General features: G+C 51.4%; 1 protein-coding gene across 1 annotated transcript in view; it reads left to right on the forward strand.

The window, feature by feature from the left end:
- Positions 1-24,249, forward strand: part of CDHR3 (cadherin related family member 3) — a 69,179-nt gene extending 44,930 nt beyond the window's left edge. The window contains exons 11-16 of the mRNA XM_084793773.1: positions 9,310-9,404; positions 11,297-11,523; positions 14,236-14,407; positions 15,794-16,041; positions 18,164-18,345; positions 21,934-24,249. Coding sequence (XP_084649899.1) covers positions 9,310-9,404; positions 11,297-11,523; positions 14,236-14,407; positions 15,794-16,041; positions 18,164-18,345; positions 21,934-22,132 — 1,123 coding nt within the window. The 3' untranslated portion in view covers positions 22,133-24,249. The remainder of the gene's footprint in view (positions 1-9,309; positions 9,405-11,296; positions 11,524-14,235; positions 14,408-15,793; positions 16,042-18,163; positions 18,346-21,933) is intronic.
- Positions 24,250-25,397: the final 1,148 nt, after the last annotated feature.

The raw sequence follows: 25,397 nt of genomic DNA on the forward strand, positions 1-25,397 counted from the left end.
CCACCCCCTACTCCACTCCACCCCTACTCCACATCACCCCTACTCCACTCCACCCCTACTCCACTCCACCCCTACTCCACTGCACCCCTACTCCACTCCACCCCTACTCCACATCATCCCTACTCCACTCCACCCCTACTCCACATCACCCCTACTCCCTCCACCCCTACTCCACTGCACCCCTACTCCACTCCACCCCTACTCCACATCACCCCTACTCCACATCACCCCTACTCCACTCCACCCCTACTCCACTGCCCCCCTACTCCACATCACCCCTACTCCACTCCACCCCTACTCCACACCACCCCTACTCCACTCCACCCCTACTCCACTCCACCCCTACTCCACTCCACCCCTACTCCACATCCACCCCTACTCCACACCACCCCTACTCCACTCCACCCCTACTCCACATCACCCCTACTCCACTCCACCCCTACTCCACATCACCCCTACTCCACTCCACCCCTACTCCACATCACCCCTACTCCACTCCACCCCTACTCCACTCCACCCCTACTCCACATCACCCCTACTCCACTCCACCCCTACTCCACTCCACCCCTACTCCACACCACCCCTACTCCACTCCACCCCTACTCCACATCACCCCTACTCCACATCACCCCTACTCCACTCCACCCCTACTCCACTGCACCCCTACTCCACACCACCCCTACTCCACTCCACCCCTACTCCACATCACCCCTACTCCACTCCACCCCTACTCCACTCCACCCCTACTCCACTCCACCCCTACTCCACTCCACCCCTACTCCACATCACCCCTACTCCACATCACCCCTACTCCACTCCACCCCTACTCCACATCACCCCTACTCCACATCACCCCTACTCCACATCACCCCTACTCCACTCCACCCCTACTCCACTCCACCCCTACTCCACTCCACCCCTACTCCACTCCACCCCTACTCCACATCACCCCTACTCCACATCACCCCTACTCCACATCACCCCTACTCCACACCACCCCTACTCCACATCACCCCTACTCCACTCCACCCCTACTCCACATCACCCCTACTCCACATCACCCCTACTCCACATCACCCCTACTCCACTCCACCCCTACTCCACTCCACCCCTACTCCACATCACCCCTACTCCACATCACCCCTACTCCACATCACCCCTACTCCACACCACCCCTACTCCACATCACCCCTACTCCACTCCACCCCTACTCCACATCACCCCTACTCCACATCACCCCTACTCCACATCACCCCTACTCCACTCCACCCCTACTCCACTCCACCCCTACTCCACATCACCCCTACTCCACTCCACCCCTACTCCACTCCACCCCTACTCCAATCCACCCCTACTCCACTCCACCCCTACTCCACATCACCCCTACTCCACTCCACCCCTACTCCACTCCACCCCTACTCCACTCCACCCCTACTCCACTCCACCCCTACTCCACTCCACCCCTACTCCACATCACCCCTACTCCACTCCACCCCTACTCCACATCACCCCTACTCCACTCCACCCCTACTCCACTCCACCCCTACTCCACTCCACCCCTACTCCACATCACCCCTACTCCACTCCACCCCTACTCCACTCCACCCCTACTCCACTCCACCCCTACTCCACTCCACCCCTACTCCACATCACCCCTACTCCACTCCACCCCTACTCCACTCCACCCCTACTCCACTCCACCCCTACTCCACTCCACCCCTACTCCACTCCACCCCTACTCCACATCACCCCTACTCCACTCCACCCCTACTCCACTCCACCCCTACTCCACATCACCCCTACTCCACTCCACCCCTACTCCACTCCACCCCTACTCCACATCACCCCTACTCCACTCCACCCCTACTCCACATCACCCCTACTCCACTCCACCCCTACTCCACTCCACCCCTACTCCACATCACCCCTACTCCACTCCACCCCTACTCCACATCACCCCTACTCCACATCACCCCTACTCCACATCACCCCTACTCCACATCACCCCTACTCCACACCACCCCTACTCCACTCCACCCCTACTCCACTCCACCCCTACTCCACTCCACCCCTACTCCACATCACCCCTACTCCACATCACCCCTACTCCACATCACCCCTACTCCACATCACCCCTACTCCACTCCACCCCTACTCCACATCACCCCTACTCCACATCACCCCTACTCCACTCCACCCCTACTCCACTCCACCCCTACTCCACTCCACCCCTACTCCACTCCACCCCTACTCCACTCCACCCCTACTCCACTCCACCCCTACTCCACTCCACCCCTACTCCACATCACCCCTACTCCACATCACCCCTACTCCACATCACCCCTACTCCACATCACCCCTACTCCACTCCACCCCTACTCCACTCCACCCCTACTCCACTCCACCCCTACTCCACATCACCCCTACTCCACATCACCCCTACTCCACTCCACCCCTACTCCACTCCACCCCTACTCCACTCCACCCCTACTCCACTCCACCCCTACTCCACTCCACCCCTACTCCACTCCACCCCTACTCCACTCCACCCCTACTCAACATCACCCCTACTCCACATCACCCCTACTCCACATCACCCCTACTCCACTCCACCCCTACTCCACTCCACCCCTACTCCACTCCACCCCTACTCCACTCCACCCCTACTCCACTCCACCCCTACTCCACTCCACCCCTACTCCACATCACCCCTACTCCACATCACCCCTACTCCACATCACCCCTACTCCACATCACCCCTACTCCACATCACCCCTACTCCACTCCACCCCTACTCCACTCCACCCCTACTCCACTCCACCCCTACTCCACATCACCCCTACTCCACATCACCCCTACTCCACTCCACCCCTACTCCACTCCACCCCTACTCCACTCCACCCCTACTCCACTCCACCCCTACTCCACTCCACCCCTACTCCACTCCACCCCTACTCCACTCCACCCCTACTCAACATCACCCCTACTCCACATCACCCCTACTCCACATCACCCCTACTCCACATCACCCCTACTCCACATCACCCCTACTCCACTCCACCCCTACTCCACCCCGCCCCTACTCCACTCCACCCCTACTCCACCCCGCCCCTACTCCACTCCGCCCCTACTCCACTCCACCCCTACTCCACTCCACCCCTACTCCACTCCACCCCTACTCCACTCCACCCCTACTCCACTCCACCCCTACTCCACATCACCCCTACTCCACATCACCCCTACTCCACATCACCCCTACTCCACATCACCCCTACTCCACATCACCCCTACTCCACTCCACCCCTACTCCACCCCGCCCCTACTCCACTCCACCCCTACTCCACATCACCCCTACTCCACATCACCCCTACTCCACTCCACCCCTACTCCACATCACCCCTACTCCACATCACCCCTACTCCACATCACCCCTACTCCACATCACCCCTACTCCACATCACCCCTACTCCACTCCACCCCTACTCCACATCACCCCTACTCCACATCACCCCTACTCCACATCACCCCTACTCCACATCACCCCTACTCCACTCCACCCCTACTCCACATCACCCCTACTCCACATCACCCCTACTCCACATCACCCCTACTCCACTCCACCCCTACTCCACATCACCCCTACTCCACATCACCCCTACTCCACATCACCCCTACTCCACTCCACCCCTACTCCACTCCACCCCTACTCCACATCACCCCTACTCCACTCCACCCCTACTCCACTCCACCCCTACTCCACATCACCCCTACTCCACTCCACCCCTACTCCACATCACCCCTACTCCACATCACCCCTACTCCACTCCACCCCTACTCCACATCACCCCTACTCCACTCCACCCCTACTCCACATCACCCCTACTCCACATCAGCCCTACTCCACATCACCCCTACTCCACATCACCCCTACTCCACATCACCCCTACTCCACTCCACCCCTACTCCACTCCACCCCTACTCCACATCACCCCTACTCCACATCACCCCTACTCCACTCCACCCCTACTCCACTCCACCCCTACTCCACTCCACCCCTACTCCACATCACCCCTACTCCACTCCACCCCTACTCCACTCCACCCCTACTCCACATCACCCCTACTCCACTCCACCCCTACTCCACTGCACCCCTACTCCACATCACCCCTACTCCACATCACCCCTACTCCACTCCACCCCTACTCCACTCCACCCCTACTCCACATCACCCCTACTCCACTCCACCCCTACTCCACATCACCCCTACTCTACATCACCCCTACTCCACTCCACCCCTACTCCACATCACCCCTACTCCACATCACCCCTACTCCACATCACCCCTACTCCACTCCACCCCTACTCCACATCACCCCTACTCCACTCCACCCCTACTCCACCCCGCCCCTACTCCACTCCACCCCTACTCCACTCCACCCCTACTCCACATCACCCCTACTCCACATCACCCCTACTCCACATCACCCCTACTCCACATCACCCCTACTCCACATCACCCCTACTCCACATCACCCCTACTCCACTCCACCCCTACTCCACATCACCCCTACTCCACTCCACCCCTACTCCACTCCACCCCTACTCCACATCACCCCTACTCCACATCACCCCTACTCCACATCACCCCTACTCCACATCACCCCTACTCCACTCCACCCCTACTCCACATCACCCCTACTCCACTCCACCCCTACTCCACCCCGCCCCTACTCCACTCCACCCCTACTCCACCCCGCCCCTACTCCACTCCACCCCTACTCCACTCCACCCCTACTCCACTCCACCCCTACTCCACATCACCCCTACTCCACATCACCCCTACTCCACATCACCCCTACTCCACATCACCCCTACTCCACATCACCCCTACTCCACATCACCCCTACTCCACTCCACCCCTACTCCACATCACCCCTACTCCACATCACCCCTACTCCACTCCACCCCTACTCCACTCCACCCCTACTCCACCCCGCCCCTACTCCACTCCACCCCTACTCCACATCACCCCTACTCCACATCACCCCTACTCCACATCACCCCTACTCCACATCACCCCTACTCCACATCACCCCTACTCCACTCCACCCCTACTCCACCCCCGCCCCTACTCCACATCACCCCTACTCCACATCACCCCTACTCCACTCCACCCCTACTCCACCCCGCCCCTACTCCACTCCACCCCTACTCCACTCCACCCCTACTCCACTCCACCCCTACTCCACCCCGCCCCTACTCCACTCCACCCCTACTCCACCCCGCCCCTACTCCACTCCACCCCTACTCCACTCCACCCCTACTCCACCCCGCCCCTACTCCACTCCACCCCTACTCCACTCCACCCCTACTCCACTCCACCCCTACTCCACTCCACCCCTACTCCACTCCACCCCTACTCCACATCACCCCTACTCCACATCACCCCTACTCCACTCCACCCCTACTCCACCCCGCCCCTACTCCACTCCACCCCTACTCCACTCCACCCCTACTCCACTCCACCCCTACTCCACTCCACCCCTACTCCACTCCACCCCTACTCCACACCACCCCTACTCCACATCACCCCTACTCCACATCACCCCTACTCCACATCACCCCTACTCCACATCACCCCTACTCCACATCACCCCTACTCCACATCACCCCTACTCCACATCACCCCTACTCCACTCCACCCCTACTCCACTCCACCCCTACTCCACATTACCCCTACTCCACATCACCCCTACTCCACATCACCCCTACTCCACATCACCCCTACTCCACATTACCCCTACTCCACATCACCCCTACTCCACATCACCCCTACTCCACTCCGCCCCTACTCCACCCCGCCCCTACTCCACATCACCCCTACTCCACATCACCCCTACTCCACATCCCCTACTCCACTCCACCCCTACTCCACCCCGCCCCTACTCCACATCACCCCTACTCCACATCACCCCTACTCCACATCACCCCTACTCCACATCACCCCTACTCCACATCACCCCTACTCCACATCACCCCTACTCCACATCACCCCTACTCCACATCACCCCTACTCCACATCACCCCTACTCCACATCACCCCTACTCCACATCACCCCTACTCCACTCCACCCCTACTCCACCCCGCCCCTACTCCACATCACCCCTACTCCACATCACCCCTACTCCACATCACCCCTACTCCACATCACCCCTACTCCACATCACCCCTACTCCACATCACCCCTACTCCACTCCACCCCTACTCCACTCCACCCCTACTCCACATCACCCCTACTCCACATCACCCCTACTCCACATCACCCCTACTCCACATCACCCCTACTCCACATCACCCCTACTCCACATCACCCCTACTCCACATCACCCCTACTCCACTCCACCCCTACTCCACCCCGCCCCTACTCCACATCACCCCTACTCCACATCACCCCTACTCCACATCACCCCTACTCCACTCCACCCCTACTCCACTCCACCCCTACTCCACTCCACCCCTACTCCACTCCACCCCTACTCCACTCCACCCCTACTCCACATCACCCCTACTCCACATCACCCCTACTCCACTCCACCCCTACTCCACTCCACCCCTACTCCACTCCACCCCTACTCCACTCCACCCCTACTCCACTCCACCCCTACTCCACACCACCCCTACTCCACATCACCCCTACTCCACTCCACCCCTACTCCACTCCACCCCTACTCCACATCACCCCTACTCCACATCACCCCTACTCCACATCACCCCTACTCCACTCCACCCCTACTCCACTCCACCCCTACTCCACATCACCCCTACTCCACATCACCCCTACTCCACATCACCCCTACTCCACATCACCCCTACTCCACATCACCCCTACTCCACATCACCCCTACTCCACTCCACCCCTACTCCACTCCACCCCTACTCCACATCACCCCTACTCCACATCAGCCCTACTCCACTCCACCCCTACTCCACCCCGCCCCTACTCCACATCACCCCTACTCCACATCACCCCTACTCCACTCCACCCCTACTCCACTCCACCCCTACTCCACATCACCCCTACTCCACATCACCCCTACTCCACATCACCCCTACTCCACTCCACCCCTACTCCACATCACCCCTACTCCACTCCACCCCTACTCCACTCCACCCCTACTCCACATCACCCCTACTCCACATCACCCCTACTCCACATCACCCCTACTCCACATCACCCCTACTCCACTCCACCCCTACTCCACTCCACCCCTACTCCACATCACCCCTACTCCACACCACCCCTACTCCACATCACCCCTACTCCACTCCACCCCTACTCCACTCCACCCCTACTCCACTCCACCCCTACTCCACTCCACCCCTACTCCACATCACCCCTACTCCACTCCACCCCTACTCCACTCCACCCCTACTCCACTCCACCCCTACTCCACATCACCCCTACTCCACATCACCCCTACTCCACATCACCCCTACTCCACTCCACCCCTACTCCACTCCACCCCTACTCCACTCCACCCCTACTCCACTCCACCCCTACTCCACATCACCCCTACTCCACTCCACCCCTACTCCACTCCACCCCTACTCCACTCCACCCCTACTCCACATCACCCCTACTCCACTCCACCCCTACTCCACTCCACCCCTACTCCACATCACCCCTACTCCACTCCACCCCTACTCCACTCCACCCCTACTCCACACCACCCCTACTCCACTCCACCCCTACTCCACTCCACCCCTACTCCACATCACCCCTACTCCACTCCACCCCTACTCCACTCCACCCCTACTCCACATCACCCCTACTCCACTCCACCCCTACTCCACTCCACCCCTACTCCACATCACCCCTACTCCACTCCACCCCTACTCCACATCACCCCTACTCCACATCACCCCTACTCCACATCACCCCTACTCCACATCACCCCTACTCCACTCCACCCCTACTCCACTCCACCCCTACTCCACTCCACCCCTACTCCACTCCACCCCTACTCCACTCCACCCCTACTCCACATCACCCCTACTCCACATCACCCCTACTCCACTCCACCCCTACTCCACTCCACCCCTACTCCACTCCACCCCTACTCCACTCCACCCCTACTCCACTCCACCCCTACTCCACATCACCCCTACTCCACTCCACCCCTACTCCACTCCACCCCTACTCCACTCCACCCCTACTCCACATCACCCCTACTCCACATCACCCCTACTCCACTCCACCCCTACTCCACATCACCCCTACTCCACATCACCCCTACTCCACTCCACCCCTACTCCACTCCACCCCCACTCCACATCACCCCTACTCCACTCCACCCCTACTCCACTCCACCCCTACTCCACTCCACCCCTACTCCACTCCACCCCTACTCCACATCACCCCTACTCCACATCACCCCTACTCCACTCCACCCCTACTCCACATCACCCCTACTCCACTCCACCCCTACTCCACTCCACCCCTACTCCACATCACCCCTACTCCACTCCACCCCTACTCCACTCCACCCCTACTCCACTCCACCCCTACTCCACTCCACCCCTACTCCACTCCACCCCTACTCCACTCCACCCCTACTCCACATCACCCCTACTCCACATCACCCCTACTCCACATCACCCCTACTCCACTCCACCCCTACTCCACTCCACCCCTACTCCACTCCACCCCTACTCCACATCACCCCTACTCCACATCACCCCTACTCCACATCACCCCTACTCCACATCACCCCTACTCCACATCACCCCTACTCCACATCACCCCTACTCCACATCACCCCTACTCCACATCACCCCTACTCCACATCACCCCTACTCCACATCACCCCTACTCCACATCACCCCTACTCCACTCCACCCCTACTCCACTCCACCCCTACTCCACTCCACCCCTACTCCACATCACCCCTACTCCACATCACCCCTACTCCACATCACCCCTACTCCACATCACCCCTACTCCACACCACCCCTACTCCACTCCACCCCTACTCCACATCACCCCTACTCCACATCACCCCTACTCCACATCACCCCTACTCCACTCCACCCCTACTCCACACTGCCCCCATTCCATACTTGGTTGTTTGGCTCTCTCAGTCTTTGTCCAGCTCATCCCATCCTCCCTCCTCCAGGCTCCACAGCAGCCTGTATTTGTGGCAGGGAGCCTTCAGCTAAGGGTCTCAAAATGTGAGCTTCAAAATGCTCACTCAACAAATGAGTACAGGTTCTGATTTCAGTTTGTCTCTTTTTCCGTTTTTAGATAGCATCTACATTTCTATTCTAACAAGCCCAGAAAACGAATTTCCTCTCCTCTTTGATAGACCATCCTACATGTTCGATGTGGCAGAAACAAGACCAGGTAGGTAGGGGTCAAGTCCCAGGTCACAGACTCTTGCCAGGCCTCACCTGTCTTCCGGCTCTGCAGAGGCATGGTTCCTGTCAGGAGTTCAGGGTTGTTTTATTACCCCTCTTCTCCACCACACCCCCCACCACACCCCCACCCCCGCTCCATTGCTCTCACCACTGCAGAGAGCAACATGGATTTTGAAAACATGATTAAACTGCATTGCTCCGAATGCCCTGATTGCTTCCTTGTCTGTCTGTGCATTCTGTTAACCCTACAATCTTTAGTGTGGTAGACTAACCTTCTCTTGGTCTCCTCTATGATTTCTAACCAGCTTACTCAGAGTTGGGATTCTCAGCCAGGAAAAAATCTTCCCACTTCTCTAGTTTCTTTAAAGGCAAAATGAGAGCACTCCCCCCCCCCCCACACACACACACTGTTCTTAGTTCACTGGCAGTCTCATTTTCTGCCTTTATATGCTACTCTGATTCTTACGGGCTATTCTCCCATCCAGAAAAGATTCTCATGAGTGACATGGTGGCACATGCCTGTAATCCTAGCCCTTGGGAGGTGAAGGCAAGAGGAAGAGGAGGTCAGAGCCATCTGCTCTTACATAGCAAGTTCAAAATCAATGTGGACTACTTGTGACCCTATGGGAACATGAACACACACACACACACACACACACACACACACACACACACACACACACACGAGAGAGGAAGAGGGAGGAGAGAGAGAGAGAGAGAGAGAGAGAGAGAGAGAGAGAGAGACAGAGACAGAGACAGAGACAGAGACAGAGACAGAGACAGAGACAGAGAGACAGAGAGAGACAGAGAGAGACAGAGACAGACAAACAGACAGACAGACAGACAGACAGACAGGGGACGGGGAGTGCCCGAGCCTCTGCTTCCCAGCTTGAGTTTCTCTTCCTTTCCCCTGATTTGAAGAAAGTATATTTCTGTTATCTAGCATGTTCTGTCAAATCCTCCCCAGCCTTGTGCCTTGAGATCATGGATATTTCTTCTATAATAAAAAACGGAACCAAATCAAAAACAGAGCACCCCCCAAAATTATTTTGTTCATTTTATTCTCCACATGACAGTCTCTATTTTCTGACATGGCTTCAAAACAAAACACAACAAGATGGTTCAGGGAACACATTTAGCTCCTTATACCTTGCCCAGTGTGTTCTATATGCTCAATAGGACCAAATATTTCATAAATCCACTGATCTCACTACTCTGGTCATCTTCTCTGGGTCACACACGTGATGCTACCCTGTAGAGTTGACTGCCAGGTCTCTGGCCCATAGGAGTGTAATTAATGATAACGTTCACAAAGGAAGCAGCTCAGAACTTCAGTAGCCTATCAACACTAGTAAAATAAGCAGGAAGAACAGACTTTAAACATCTATAGCCTGTATTCATCAACCGCTACATTCTTTTTTTTTTTTAAGATTTATTTATTGGTATTTTATGTGTATGAATGTTTTGCCTGCATGTATGATAGTGCTTTGTTTGAATGTCCGGTGCTTGCAGACACAGAAAGAGGGTGTCAGCTCTCCCCAAACTGGAGTTACAGATTGTTGCAAGCCACCATGCAGGTGCTGGAAATCAAATCTGTGTCCTCTGAAAGAGCAACTGGTGTTCCTAACCACCATCTCCCCAGCCCCAAGAACTCATTATGAAATATTTGAAAAATGCAAGAGACTTTTAGAAATCATTACTGTTAAAAGCTGGGTGTGAGGGTGGCATGCTCATTTGCATTATTTACATTTAATACTTAAATGTAATATATAAAACATACAGACCTCTAACAACTAGGAAGTTTACAAAAGTCTGCCAATGGCGGTGAGGATAGCTCCCCCCCAAGTCAGTATTAATTGTTGTACTCTGTTCCTGCAGCCAGAACCCGGGTTGGGCAGGTGAGAGCCACTGACGCAGATTTTCCCCAGAGGCAAGTGGTGTATTCCATATCCAGAGGAGGGGCCAGCCTCCTGTACCCAAATATATTTTGGATTAATCCCAAGACTGGAGAACTTCAACTAGTAACCAAAGCAGACCATGAAACCACTCCTGTCTACATTCTCACAGTCGAGGCCACCAACGGCGAGGACCGGAACGCAGTCACTGTGAGTGTGGCTGTTGGGTCTCTTGACACACACCCAGCTGATTGACTTGGGGTCTGACTCACACCCTCATCATGCGGCTACAGCAGGGTGGGTACATAAAGAGAAGAGTAGATGGCAGTTCCCAGGATGTAAAAAGCATCCACAGTTTTATTTGAGGCTCATGTTTGTGAGTGACTAAGAAAAATGCTAAGACTTGGGGGCTGGAGAGATGGCTCAGAGGTTAAGAGCGCTGACTGCTCTTCCAGAGGTCCTGAGTTCAATTCCCAGCAACCACATGGTGGCTCACAACCATCTATAATGTGATTTGATGCCCTCTTCTGACATGTAGGTGTGCATGCAGATAGAACACTCATACATAAACAATTAAAAAATAAATCTTTTTTAAAAAAAGTGCTAAGACTTATGGCAAGACACTGGTCTTGCTGAACCCACAAAAGCCACTTTGTGGAACAAAGTTCCTCCCTAGGGCCCTTTAAATCTTGCTTTTCTTCTATGGGCTGGTGGTGAGTGGCAAGCAGCCAGAGTGCTTGGTTTTGTAGTTCTTCTTCTCTTCCTGAAACAGCCTTGCCTGTTTCTGCCCCCATCCCCATGCACACCAGATGGGACAGATATTACAATGCTGCTGTCACTCAACTGTGTACCACAATGATAAAATCACTGACAGTGGCTCCTGGTGAAGAGAGGTACCCTTTCGCTCCTGGTTGAAAATTTGAACCCATGTGATTTGTCCTTTGGGTGAGGGTGGCATGTGGTAGGAATATGTGTTTTAGATAATGCTCACGCTTCAAGAGTCAGGAGGCAAGGAGAGAACAAGATCTCACAGTCCCTTTGAGAGTATCCCCTCAATGACCTGTGGACCTCCCACAAGAGCCTACCTCCCATAGTTACCACGTTCCATAGCAGAACCAGATTGGGCACAAGCCTTTGGCACATGAACCTGTGAGGGACCCACATCCAAGCCACTGCAGATGCCTACTGCTACGTCACTTTCCAGCCTTCCATGCTGAGGCCCTTGTTGAATGCAGATTCTCAATGCACAAGTGCATGGGACCTGGGTTCCCATAGGACCGACCTCAGGCCTGCTTCCCAGATGTGCTGGTGCTGCATACAAGCATGCCCTGAGGGCTTGGTGGGTCTGCGGGGTGAGTGTTCTGATGACCTGAGAGTCGCATGATGACCATAACGATCCATTAGTAAAGTGAAAAGGTATGAGGGAAGTGACTTGGCTGGCAGCTTGCAGCTCTGTGTGGTAGGGACAGCAACTGGCTTGCAGCGAAGAGAATGAATCCATTTCTTAGTCATGCTCCCTATTTCCTGAGAGGGCACAGGTAAGGTTTATCTCTGTGACCCAATTTCTGTGGAAAGTCACTTGGTAAACCAGTGCCAGCATAGTTCAGTTAACTTCGAGTTGACAGGATGATGTTCACAGTGATTCACGAGGCTCAGCATTCTTATCCAGGGACAGTTGGAGATGTTTGCAGTGTTTGTTAGACTTTCTTTATTCTTTTTTTTTTTTTTTGTCTTTTTTTTTAAAAGAGAGAAATGAATGGACTCCACTCTGGGAGCTAACTAGAGTGAATATTCCAATTTATTCCCAGTCTCAGAAATAGCTGAAACCCCTAAATTTTGAAAGTTAGAATGAATATGACTCAACATTTATAAGCCTTGAAAAAGGATGATAAGCCAAAATGACCACAGAAGTCCCTTTGAGGGCTGAGGCTGTGGGATCCTATGCTGGCAGGTGTCCCAGTCAGTCCACCAGGCCTGAGACACAACAAGGAAAGAGCTGCTGGCTTGCTCGTGGTAGGTCAGCATGTGACTCGGTGCAGTTCTAACAGCTGGGACTACAGGTGAGACCATGGCAAAGCCAGGGCTTGGTTCTATCCACTTGCTTCTTAGGCCTAGCTGCACAGTATAGTCAGCTGAGAAACATAACAGAAAGAGCCTGGGCCCCACCCTCCAGAGAGCAAAGTGGACCCAAGAAAATGGGTCCAGGATTTAGGACCAGTATGATGTACACCAAAGCTAGAGACTAGTTTCAGGGCCACAAGGGACAGTGTTTAAGTAAATGTTCCTGTAAGTCCATAGCGGTTGTGGAATGTACTGTCTCTGCTACTGTCTTTAGGGAGCCTATAGGTCTGGGTGCACATGAGTTAGGAGATAATATATTTGTATATTTGCATACTCTACATGCACACACACACACACACACACACACACACACACATGTGCACACACACACCAGAGAAGCTAACAACAAAGGATTTGGAGCAACACAAAACTACACTCAGCCTCTCACTATTTGAGAGACTTTATGTCAGTTATTTGCCATCTCTCAGCTACCTTTTCCTCATCTGTAGATGGGAGCTATCACATTCTCTCACACAGGAGGTTAAGTCAGTGAATTCATGTAAATTGCACACTCCACACAATGAGCACTCGGTACAGTTTAGCTCTTGAGGCTTGGGCTGATGAAATGGCTCAGCAAGTAAAGGCAGGTGCCACTAGACCTGGAAACTTGAGTCTGATCATTGGGATCCAGGTGGGGAAAAGAAGGAACTTCCAGCCACAAGTTGCCCTCTGTCTTCTGCCCGCACAGCACACACACACACACACACACACACACACACACACACACACACACCACACACCACACACACACACACTGAATAAAACATAATGATAACTTAAACCGCCCTGCTGTCGTTCTAGGTCACTGTGAACGCCATTGGCGAGAATGATGAAAAGCCAGTATGTACCCCAAATTTTCACTTCATGGCCATCCCAGTGGATCTAAAAGTTGGCACAAACATTCAGAATTTCAAGCTGACATGCACTGACCTTGATTCTAGCCCTGGCTCTTTCCGCTACTCCATTGGCTCAGGTACTGTACTTGCTAGCAACAGTTCTGGGCAGTTCAGAGAGGAACAGGACAGTGGTCTCTGCTCATGCACTGGCATGGGCACAGAGTAGGGATCAGAGGGGAGGCAGGGCTGAGGGATCCAAGGGCCCCAAGCCTCCCAGGACCCCGTCAGCTACTCTGTCTCATCTGGTTCTCCCAGAACCTCCCATTATCAGACACCCCTCACATGGCAGTTGCAAGGCCTCAGGAAGCATGCATCCTTTTAATGGAATATTTTCCCCAAATTCCCGGAATGAAAAAAAAAATTCTTTTCTACCTCTCTATCTCAACTACCTCTTTTCCTGAAAAAAAAAATTGCCATGGGGGAAGGGACTCCCAGACTTCTCTAGATTAAATAAATTAAACGCATTTTGAAGCACGTCCTCAGCAATACTCTTCTGCTCCATCCATTTTTCTCTCTTTAAAAAGATGCCATTGTGGGAAGAAAGGGGGAAAAAGAGCACCCCCTCAATGGAAATGAGACCAAAATAGCTCATCTAATGAAGTGCTGGGGCCAGAGATTTAAACCCAAACAAGCAGAACAATTCCACAGGAAAGACTAAAAATCCATCTCTGCCGCCTGCTGAGCCTGGCAGAGCAGTGGGAGGCCTCTGAGCACTGTGCCACAAAGCCCAGGGGCAGACGCTGCCTGGAGACCACGGGCCATGCTGAGGATGGAAATAATCCATACTGAGAGTCCTGAGCACTTTACGGAGCACTTTGCTGCTGAGGGAGTAAAAATTGCATCACCTGCTCCATTTACTGGTTGTCAGTCAGTAATGAGTCTGAAGACACCGGAGGATGAGCAAGAACCTTGCTTGGGCTGGCATTCTTATTCTTCTTGCCCAAGGCATCTTCAAGTTGTGGGTACCAACAGAGCGGTGTGTACGTGCGTGCATGTATAGGCAGCAGGTTGGGTGAATTTACAAGGATGTAGGCATAAAAGTCCTTGCAGTATCAGGATGTGGCTTCCTTTAGAGAACTCCACGACTCCTTGTCACCAGCATGTCCAGACAGGCTCCACAAAAGGCATTGGGTGAACTTGGCCCATGCTTAGGAGTATGACTTACTCCAAAGTCTTGTTGCCCACTCATTGGCTTCAGTAGGCGTTACATATGTTGCCCTTAAATAAGTGCTAGCAGGAGCTGCAGCAGGCCGATTAACTCTCTTCCTGGTGACCCTAAAAGAGATGGTTTTTATCCACTCCATCCTCAATTGCAGGATATCACAGACTCAACCCTGTTACATAAAAAAATAAAAGTGTGGACATTTGAGGGAATAATAAAAAAAATGCGTTTTCCCTCTAAATCTTTATTTTATCCTCTTTTTAATTTTTTTTTCAACATTCCTGGGTCAAATCCCATTTAGGCAACATCAACAGTCATTTCAGCTTCTCTCCCAATGCTGGCTCCAACGTAACACGCCTGCTGCTTGCATCTCGCTTTGACTACAGCAGCCTTGATGAGATCAGGGACTACCAGCTGCTCGTCTACATTACTGATGACAACTTGCTGTCTGGCAGAACAAAAGCTGAGGCTCATGTTGAAACAGGGACAGTGACACTGAGTGTTAAAGTCATTCCTCACCCAACCACGATCATCACCACAACTCCCAGGGTAAGGATCTGGGGACCTGTCATCTCTAGCCGTAAGTTCTTAGGATTTATGACGTTGGAACTCTTTGGCCCAGAAGTGTGAGGCAGACAGATGAGTGGATGGAAACCTGTGTGAGAGCTTGGACGCACAGCTACTGACTTCTCAGAGTAAAGAAAAATGTGTCTGTGTGGGGACATGTGGTAGACCAAACATTGACCGCTGTGGTAAAGACCACTGTGGGAAAAAGCCTGAGGCAAGCAACTTAAATTAGAAAACATTATTTTGGCTCATAGTTTTTGAAATTTCAGAGCACGGGTTGTGGGCCTGTGGTGAGGGACAGTATCAGGGCAGAGAGGGTGAGGGAGGGCATCAGCCCAGAGAGAGTGTGCTTTCCTACACCCCCACTTCTCCTCTTCCTCCCCTCCCCCTCCCTTCAAATCCCCCTCCTCTTAGAAAACTGCCCATGAATGAGGCTATCATCTGCTTCTTGGAGTCCTGCCAATAGCTGGCAATGTTCACCTCTCCTTTATTGTAGTAAGTAAACCCCAATGAGCAGAGTGGTGATGGCACACATCTTTAATTCCAGCAGGCAGAGGCAGGCGGATCTCTTGAGTTTGAGGCTTGGTCTCAACAGAGTGAGTTCCAGGACATCCAGGGCTACACAGAGAACCCCTGTCTCAATAAACAAAACAAACAAAAGGAAAGAGAGGGGGGAGGGGAGGAGAAAGGAGGGAGGGAGGGAGGGAGCAAGGGAGGAAGAGACAGGAAGGAAATAAAGTATTTAGCTCACAATATTAGAGGGCTTGTAACCATGGTTTCTTTGCCCTGTACACTTGGGCAAAATATTGCAGCATCAGGAGTGTGTGATGGAGGAGGCCCATCACCTCTTGACTTAACAAGAAACAGAGAGCTGGGAGGGGCCAGAAAGCAGGTATGGGCTTTGCAGGCACACTCTCAGCCACCCAGTGCCTCTAGATTTTTAGGCTTTGCCTCCCAAAACTTCCAGGTCCTCATGAAGTAGTGCTACCAACCTGAGGAGCAAGCAGTCCCCACACTTGTAGGGACTCCTCTTTTAATTTATTCTGTCACATGTCTGTGTGGTCACCACATACATGCAGAAGCCCACGGAGGCCAGAAGAGGGCGTTGGGTTCCATAGAAACTGGAGTCACAGGTGGCTATGCGTCAGCTGATGTGGGTGCTGAGAACCAAACCTGGGTCCTCCTCAAAGCAATGAATGCTCTTAACTGCTTAACTCTGCCTACAGCTTCTCCGTTGAGATTTTTATGGCTATTTATTTGATGTGAGTGAGTGTGTGTGTGTGTGTGTGTGTGTGTGTGTGTGTGTGTGTGTGTGTGTCCCACACATGTGTGTCACAGCATACCTGTAGAAAGAAGAGGATAACTTGTAAGAGTCATCGCTCCCTCCATGCTTGGCAGGTTCTAGGGATCCAAGCCAGGTCATCAGGTTTGGCAGCAAACACCGTTACCCACTGAGCCTGTGGGGGTTTCACACTCCAACCACAACAAACACTGAGGTCCTTCACTGTGGGAAAAGCTGGCAGGCTCTCCTTAGGAAGAAATTGCCAAGTCTCTTAGGTTCACAGTGTAACCCACCGTGACATTTCCAATTCTGAAATCTCCATGACTTGTTTGTTATCTGTCTCCCACTCTAGGAAGCAGATTCCGAACTTGAAGTTTCACTGTGATCACAGCCCACTCATCTGGCAGTGGCAGCTGTATCGAGTGAACACTGAAAAGCCTACAAGGTGTTAAAATGTAAAAAAAAAAAAAAAACCAGCTTTCATGGCTCCTGCCTTCCCAGTGAGAGACAACGGCTAAATTAGTCCCTGGATTATGCTGCGTTGCAGTAGAGAAATTGCTAGTGGACCTTTGAGCTCTGAGGGAGGGGAAGAGAGACAGACAGTGTACTTAAGTCAGGAACTGATGTGCAGTTTCCTAATTTTTCTGGGGTTTGACATAATGCATAGAAGATAAATAGGCCAGGGCTGGAAGGAGCAGGATCTACAAGCTCACGGGTGTCAGATTTGCAGAACAGGGAGTGGCCTAGACACTGAACACATGGGAATGCCGAATGTCAAAGATGCTTCCACTCCACCCACTCTCCCGTTCTTTGTCCTTCAAGCCCAGGATCACCTACCAAATCCTCAGGGAAAACATATACTCGCCATCAGCCTGGTATGTGCCATTCACCGTCACTCTGGGCTCCATGGTGTTTGTGGGTCTTCTGGGGTTCCTGATGGTCCAGCTGGTCAGAGCCATCTGTAGGCATTGCTCCTCCACTACCAGGAAGGACAAGAAACCTCCGTAAGTGCTGATGGGTTGGGACTTCCCGTGTGTGTGTGTGTGTGTGTGTGTGTGTGTAGTGTGTGTGTGTGTGTGTGTAGTGTGTGTGTGTTTAGTGTGTGTGTGTTGTGTGTGTGTGTAGTGTGTGTGTATAGTGTGTGTGTGTGTAGTGTGTGTAGTGTGTGTGTGTAGTGTGTGTGTATAGTGTGTGTGTGTGTAGTGTGTGTAGTGTGTGTGTGTAGTGTGTGTGTGTTGTGTGTGTGTGTGTTGTGTGTGTGTGTGTAGTATGTGTGTATGTGTGTGTGTGTGTAGTGTGTGTGTGTGTGTAGTGTGTGTGTGTGTGTGTGTAGTGTGTGTGTGTGTGTAGTGTGTGTGTGTGTGTGTGTAGTGTGTGTGTGTGTGTGTGTGTGTGTGTGTGTGTGTGTGTGTGTCAGGGTACCTGGCTTGAAGGAGAAGACTAGGAGATGGAGGGAAGGAATTTCAGCTGCCCTTGGGACTGGGACACCAGTTTGTCACCTGTGACACCAGTTTGTCACCTGTGACAAAGCTGCAACACTTGTCCTTTGGCTTTCTCTGGCAACTTACCTTGGCCGTGATGGGATCTAGAGAAAGTGGGCTGCCAGCCTTCCAGTGACCTTGCACTGACTAAGTGCGTCAGAAAAGCCCTACTGTGAGTATCAGTAGACTACAATGGGCTCTTCTCTGCAGAGTGTTTATAGGAAGGAATGGAACTAAAGGAAGCAAAAACAAAACAACAAAAACAGATTAGGAAATGAAACTCTGGGTGCCAGTGACTCGCTTAGGCCTTTGTGTCACTAGGCCATCTTTGTGTGTGTGTGACACCTCCCCCCCCCCTTGTGTGTGACGTGCCCCTCCCCCAATCCCATCCTCTTGGAAACACAGTAACTGCACACCAGGTTTCTCTACTTTCTACCCTCACCTGCTCAGGAACGTGATTCCTAAGAGAACTTTTGTGTGTCACAGACTTCTCCTCGGGCCGGATTATTCAGTAACTCTGACAGCCAGAGCACCATGGCTGTGAGCCAGGTTTTTGTTTTTTGGGTTTTTTTTTTTTTTTTTGGAGTTGGTCAAGTTCCAGGTTCAAATCTGAGCTCTCTCATTTTCTGGGCACCTGACTTGGGGCATGTGAGACTCTCTAGGCATTGGTCTCCTTCCCTGTAAAGCCAGCCAACTAACCAAGTGAAGAGATGAGAGCACTGGATAGTGTTCCTGACACCAAGTAAAAGCTTCCATCACCAGGGCAATGTTCTTGAAGTTGGTGCAGTTTTAACTTCATAGCCACAGCCAAGACCCAGTGAGCTCAGGATCCTAGATCTTAAATTTAACCATAGGCCCAAATGTCCTGGGAGCCCGATGCCCTTACATGCAGGACTTCTCACTGGCAAAAAGTAATGAATTATAAGACTCAAATTCAGTATTTGAAGATTAACTATAACTGTCAAGTAATTTTAGGTGTCTGGATGCAAGACAGTATAAAAGCTTAAAGATGTGTATTGCGTTTTACTGTATTTATTGAGGGAAGTTCATGCATTGGCAACCTTGACTTCAGGCTCCTATTCACATTCCAAATATAGTTTTCAGCATGGCCCAACCTGAAAGAGAAAAATAGCGAGGAATTCAGACTCAGACTTGTTCTCTCTGAAAGTCAGTAGTAGCAGGTGGCACGCAGCACTTATCAAATAGTGAGGAACAAAATTAGAATTATTGAATATGAGGTTGTTATGAGCAGGACATTGGGAACCTAGGCCGGCTCTTTCAGGCTATAGGAAACTAAAGTTACTTGTTGGCCCTCTAGCCTCCCTGCTGTGAGCCACGCTCTCTGCTCTGATGGCTACTGGGGAGGAAAAAATGGCAAAGAAGAAAGGGCTGGTGGTCCCACTGGGCTGGTTGTGCCTTCTCCAAAGTCATTGCATTTCCCAGAGTTGTATGAAGCAATAGTTTCAAACTTAGACCCTCTGGAGTTCTAGGCTATCAATTGCCGAACTGCTTGGCTTAGAACAGGGCTTGTAACCAAAGCTTTTTGAGCCCTATCCCTGGCCCATTATCAAACTAGTCTCCAAATTCCAAGAAGCCACTTGCCTTGAGGTCCTGTGTTCGCTGTCATCTATGTGTATCTGTGTGGAATACTGTCCAGCCAATTAATGTTCTTCCTTTCCCCTGTAGGACAAAGAAAGGAGGTATGTACAATGCATTTTCTCAGTTTGTTTGCTGGTTTTGTTTTGTTTGTTTTGCTTGCTCTGTTATACTATGTTAAAAGGCCCAATTTGGGGTTCAATCGGGGAATATCCATGTCTTGAATGGGGAAGCAAAGGGCATCTCTTGCTGGAGCAAGGAAGGGCCGGGGGCAGGGTGCCTTCTGCCTTTGACTTACTTGGCCCACTCACTGTGGCCTTGCATGCTTTCTACCCATGTACATCTCTGGACAGCTCAGCTTAATCATCTAGGTCTATCTCCCGTGGAACCATGTTCAGACATAATAAGGGCCTCTGCATGTGTTACACACAGCCAGCATTTCCTGGCTGCTGCCCACTGAGGGGGCAACCACTCCCAAGGACAGTGGATGCTGTCTTGAACAAGTACCTCTTTTGAAAGAACAGTGACAGTTTCTTCTCCAATTGTAATGGATTTGATCATTTTTATGAAATTTTAAATTCATTTGCTTAGACTATTAATTGGTAAATTGAGCAAGATATACTGAGGCCCCAGGACCTCAGTCCTGATACCTCATCCTAACCCTAGCCAAAAGTTGTCACCTTAAGGCAACTCCAAGCTATGGGAAGAGATAGAAGATAGAATTGTTAAATAACAATAATAATTTAGTAATAATAATTTTTTAAAAGTTTGCTTAAGTCATTCCACTCTTGGGGGTGTTGATAAGCACAAAGTGTATAAGAGCAAGGTTCAAATTTTGATTATAATGGTTATTGATCACATGGAGAGAGAGTGTCTCAATAACGGAAATGTCATAGACTGCCTTCAACCCTAGGTTTTGTTTGTTTTAGGTAGATTTATTCATTTCACTCTGTGTGAGGGTTGGCCTGCGTGTGAATATGTGCACATATGTATGCTTGATGCCCTCAGAGGTAAGAAGAGGGCAGTGGAGCCGCTGGAAAGGAGTATTGGATGATTGTGAACCACCATGTGGGTGCTGGGAATTGAACCTGCGTCCTTTGCAAGAAGAGTAAAAGTGCTCTTTGTCACGGAGCCATCTCTCCAGCCCCAAACTTAGTTACTTTTAACCAGGATGTAGAGAGTGTATGTCAAAAAATCCTTTGTTATGAATATAGTTTTTCTTTCTTATCTCTAAACCCATTTGAGAGTTGATTTCCTAGGACCAGTATTAATAATCTGGGGCGGGGGAAGGTTTTAAAATTAAATCATGTGCTGTGTATAAACATGTACGTTTTCTGAGGAAATTGAAAGCTGTCAACTAACAGGTGTGCATCAAACAAACAAACAAAAAAATCTTTGTTATGTCTCTAAGACTGAAGTCAAATCCTGTTCAGGGAAATCCACTGTGGGTGTGGAACTTTAAGGTCAGTTTAGCATCTGAGGAGTTTCAACGGCAGCCTGTTCTTTTCCTTGCAGACATGAAGAATGTGAAGAGGACTGTGGTGGTGAGTGTGGTCAGCCACAGGAACCTTGCCCAGGGGCTGGGGAGTGGCACCCTGTCTCTGTCTACACACATACAGAGAGAGAAACCAGGCCCTGGAGGAGTATTTATGCATTCTGGGAAGCTCTTGTGCATTTGGCCACTGACACGGCTTGCTGCATGGCGAATTCCTGATAGGATTCCTTCCCTCACTGAACGTGTCTACTGATATGTTTGCTCTGGGTTTCATAAATATTGAGTAGCGGTGTTTATTATCCACACCAGCTCTCCTCCACCAGAGTGTGCGGGAGAAGGAGAGCTCACAGAGCCGAACTGGAGCGCCAGCATTCCACAGCATTTAATAGCGCTCGAGTCTTCCACAACCTTGCAAGAAAGTGACAGAGAAAGTACACAGCTTGGTTCCACCTACCCCTTAGCTGCAGGACCCTGAAAACCCTCAAGCCTCTGGAAGCTTCAGATTCCTCACCAGGAAATGCGAGGGAAGACACCCACTCTGAGGCAGTAGCTGGGGACATCTCATGAAAAGTGCCAGCTGTCTCACTATGTGAAGCCAGCAGGCTGGCCAGAGTCACACCCTCACTGCCTTACTTTCCTATTACTCTGATAAAGCACCAAGGCAACTTAGGGGATTTCTGTGGGGCTCCCAGTTCCAGAGGACTGCGTCCATGACCATCATTGTGGGGTGCATGGCAGCAGGCAGGCAGGCACGGCACCGGAGCGGTAGTTGAGAGCTTACATCTTGAGACACAGCCATGAGGGAGAGAGGGAGTCGGGTGGAAATAGCACAGGCTTTTAAAATCTGAATGACCACCCTCAGTGATACATCTTCTTCAGTAAGACCACACCTCCTAATCCTGTTCAGACAGTTCTACCAACAAGAACCAAGTAATCCAACATGTGAGCCTATGCGGGCCATTCTCAAACCAGCACAGTCATCCTACTCTCTTTTGTTTTCCCTTACTGAGCCTGGCGTGCTCGTTGGGAAGAGAGAAAGCTTGCTAACTTCCCTTACCTCTTCTCTGCCTCCCCCATGATAAACCTTGCTATGATCTAAGACACATAGTTTTGATGACTATGCATCATGAGGGGGTCAGTGCAGCTAAAGGGAGATCTTTGCTTTACTCAACATCTTAGTGCTGCTATTTTCAGCTTAGTCTTTTAGTGGGAGGAGGGAACAGCCGGGGACTCCAAGGTCTTACCATCTAAAAGAAGCTCCCTAAGGTACCTGGGTAATGCCACTCACAGATGACTTAAAATTATGCCACATCGATCTATTAAACAAGTAACCCCTTATGACATAAAACGTGGGGCTTCGTAGATGATCTAGTAGGCAAAACACATGCAATTCTCCTTCAGCATCCAAGAGCTATGGGGAAGTGAATGAGGTGGTTCCTGTAAGGAAAAAGCTATATTGAAAGACTACTGCTCTCCTAATAGCTTCTTGCTAGCATACGGAAGACCTTATTTTTTATTTTTTATTTTTTATTTTTGGAGTATCATGTAGTGAAAAGCTGTCCCGTGGGTTGGGGTCAGGCACTTTTAGGCAGAGCTCAGATCAGGGTGATGTCAGGAAATACCAATCATGGGGAGTGGGACTTAGGGAAGGCCTTGCTGCAGCACTGTTGGCTTTTGTGAGGGCAAGCAGTGGGGCAAGGTAGGTAGCTAAAGGTAAGAGTACCTGGCTGGGATGCCAAGGCCCAAGGGAAGTGCTCCTGTGAGCTCTCCTCCAACTCTGCCTGACAGGGATGCACTGGGATGGTGCGAGTCTTGGTCCAAGGCACTTGATGTTCGCTCTTGATTTTACATAGATTACATAACATTTTCTCAGAACTCTTTCTTAACCCACACAGACCTGGATTCATTGCTTGCCACCTGTGTCCCACAGCAGCTGACACCTCTCCTGTCACAGCCATGTGTCTTCATTGCAGCCCCCGTTTATCAGTGGCAAGTTATGTAGACAGACATGCCTGCCTGGCTCACTGTGGTGTCCCTAACATATGGCTCAGTGCCTGTTGGATAAATAGGTCTCTCAAAGCTTTGAGCAAGGAAAGCCAGGCATGGTGGTAAATGCCTGTAATTCTAGTACTTAGGAGGTAGAACCAGGAAGGGCAGGCGTGGCTACATATCAAGTTCAAGGGTAGTCTGGGCTTAGCCTTGTCTTTAAAAAAGTAATAATAAATGAGTAAAAATAAAATAAGCTTTGAGTGAGGAACCCAGGCTGTGAGGATGTGTGGCCTTGCTTGAGGAGAACCAATGGAATTGTGCTTGAAGCAGTATCTTTCCCTTAGGAATCTATCCAGATGGACACTCTCTTTGATGGAGAAGCCGTAGACCCAGGTAACCATATGGCATTACTACCTATGGGGATGCTTTGTGTGTTCCCGGCTAGAAGAGTCAGGAAGAATGTCTAGCATTCTTCTTTTAATTACTGGTCAACACGCTGGCCAGTCATCCATAGTGGGAGGCTGACCCTTTGAGACCATAGCATGGCTGAGGTGGGTACTGAGTGGAGCTGGCGCAGACTTGTGGGCTCAGCCCTTCCCACCTGCAGGCCTGTTCTCTGGGATGTGATTTCTTCCCCCCACTTCCTACTTACAAACCAACTTAGAAAACCAGTGAATTCAAGAAGTCATATATTTCCCCCCTACTCCCCTGATCCCGTCACACCTGCCCAGTCCTTCCTGCATGCTTGAAGTAAGTACCATTTTATTTAGTAGCAGAAGAAGTGGCAAGTTTGGCTCCCCCACCCCCAGATCAGGGCCAAGAACTTGGTTGACATGATGAGCATAAGGTAAAACTGGCCTCCAGAGTTCTCATTGCCCCCTGAAATCAGCTCCAAATTTAGCTCCTTTACACACATCCCTCCGCTTACAAAGGCTCAATTATAGACGTGAATAAAGGGAAGGAAACCAAATTCAGGAGGCAAGTGCGCTGGCTCCCTGCCACCCTCATATGCAAACGGCTCCAGTCCTCAGAAGGAGGATGGCTCCTCTCCAGTGAGAAGCTGCTGCTATTGGAATTAAATTTCCCTCTATTATTAGGTACTTGTTACCATAATGTGCCCACATTAGCATAAGTGCTGGTGGGATCCTGAGCGGAGAGAGGCCACTTGTGTTGTGTTGCTGTGGCAGGCAGGAGCCGGCCTGGCCTCAAACCCAAGCTTACAAAGAAAGAGCCAGGGAGGACTTTTGCAGTTCTTGTGTGCCAGAGAGAAGAAAAGGGGATGGAAGGCGCCAACTGGCCTAATGTGAGCAAACACATCAATTAGTGTCTGTGGGCTCTGACGAGGTACAAGTGGCTGTCCCTCCTCATCCCCAGGTCAGTTTGTCTGTGCCTACCTTCTCTGCCTGGCAGATGTAAATAGGAATCACAAGGATCTTTTAAAACAAAATAAATCAGATCCCAATGGGTAAGCCCAATAGAAATTGGACCCAGTTTA

The sequence above is a fragment of the Acomys minous genome, assembly GCF_964271855.1.
Source record: "Acomys minous genome assembly, chromosome: 8".
Taxonomy (NCBI): Eukaryota; Metazoa; Chordata; class Mammalia; order Rodentia; family Muridae; genus Acomys; species Acomys minous.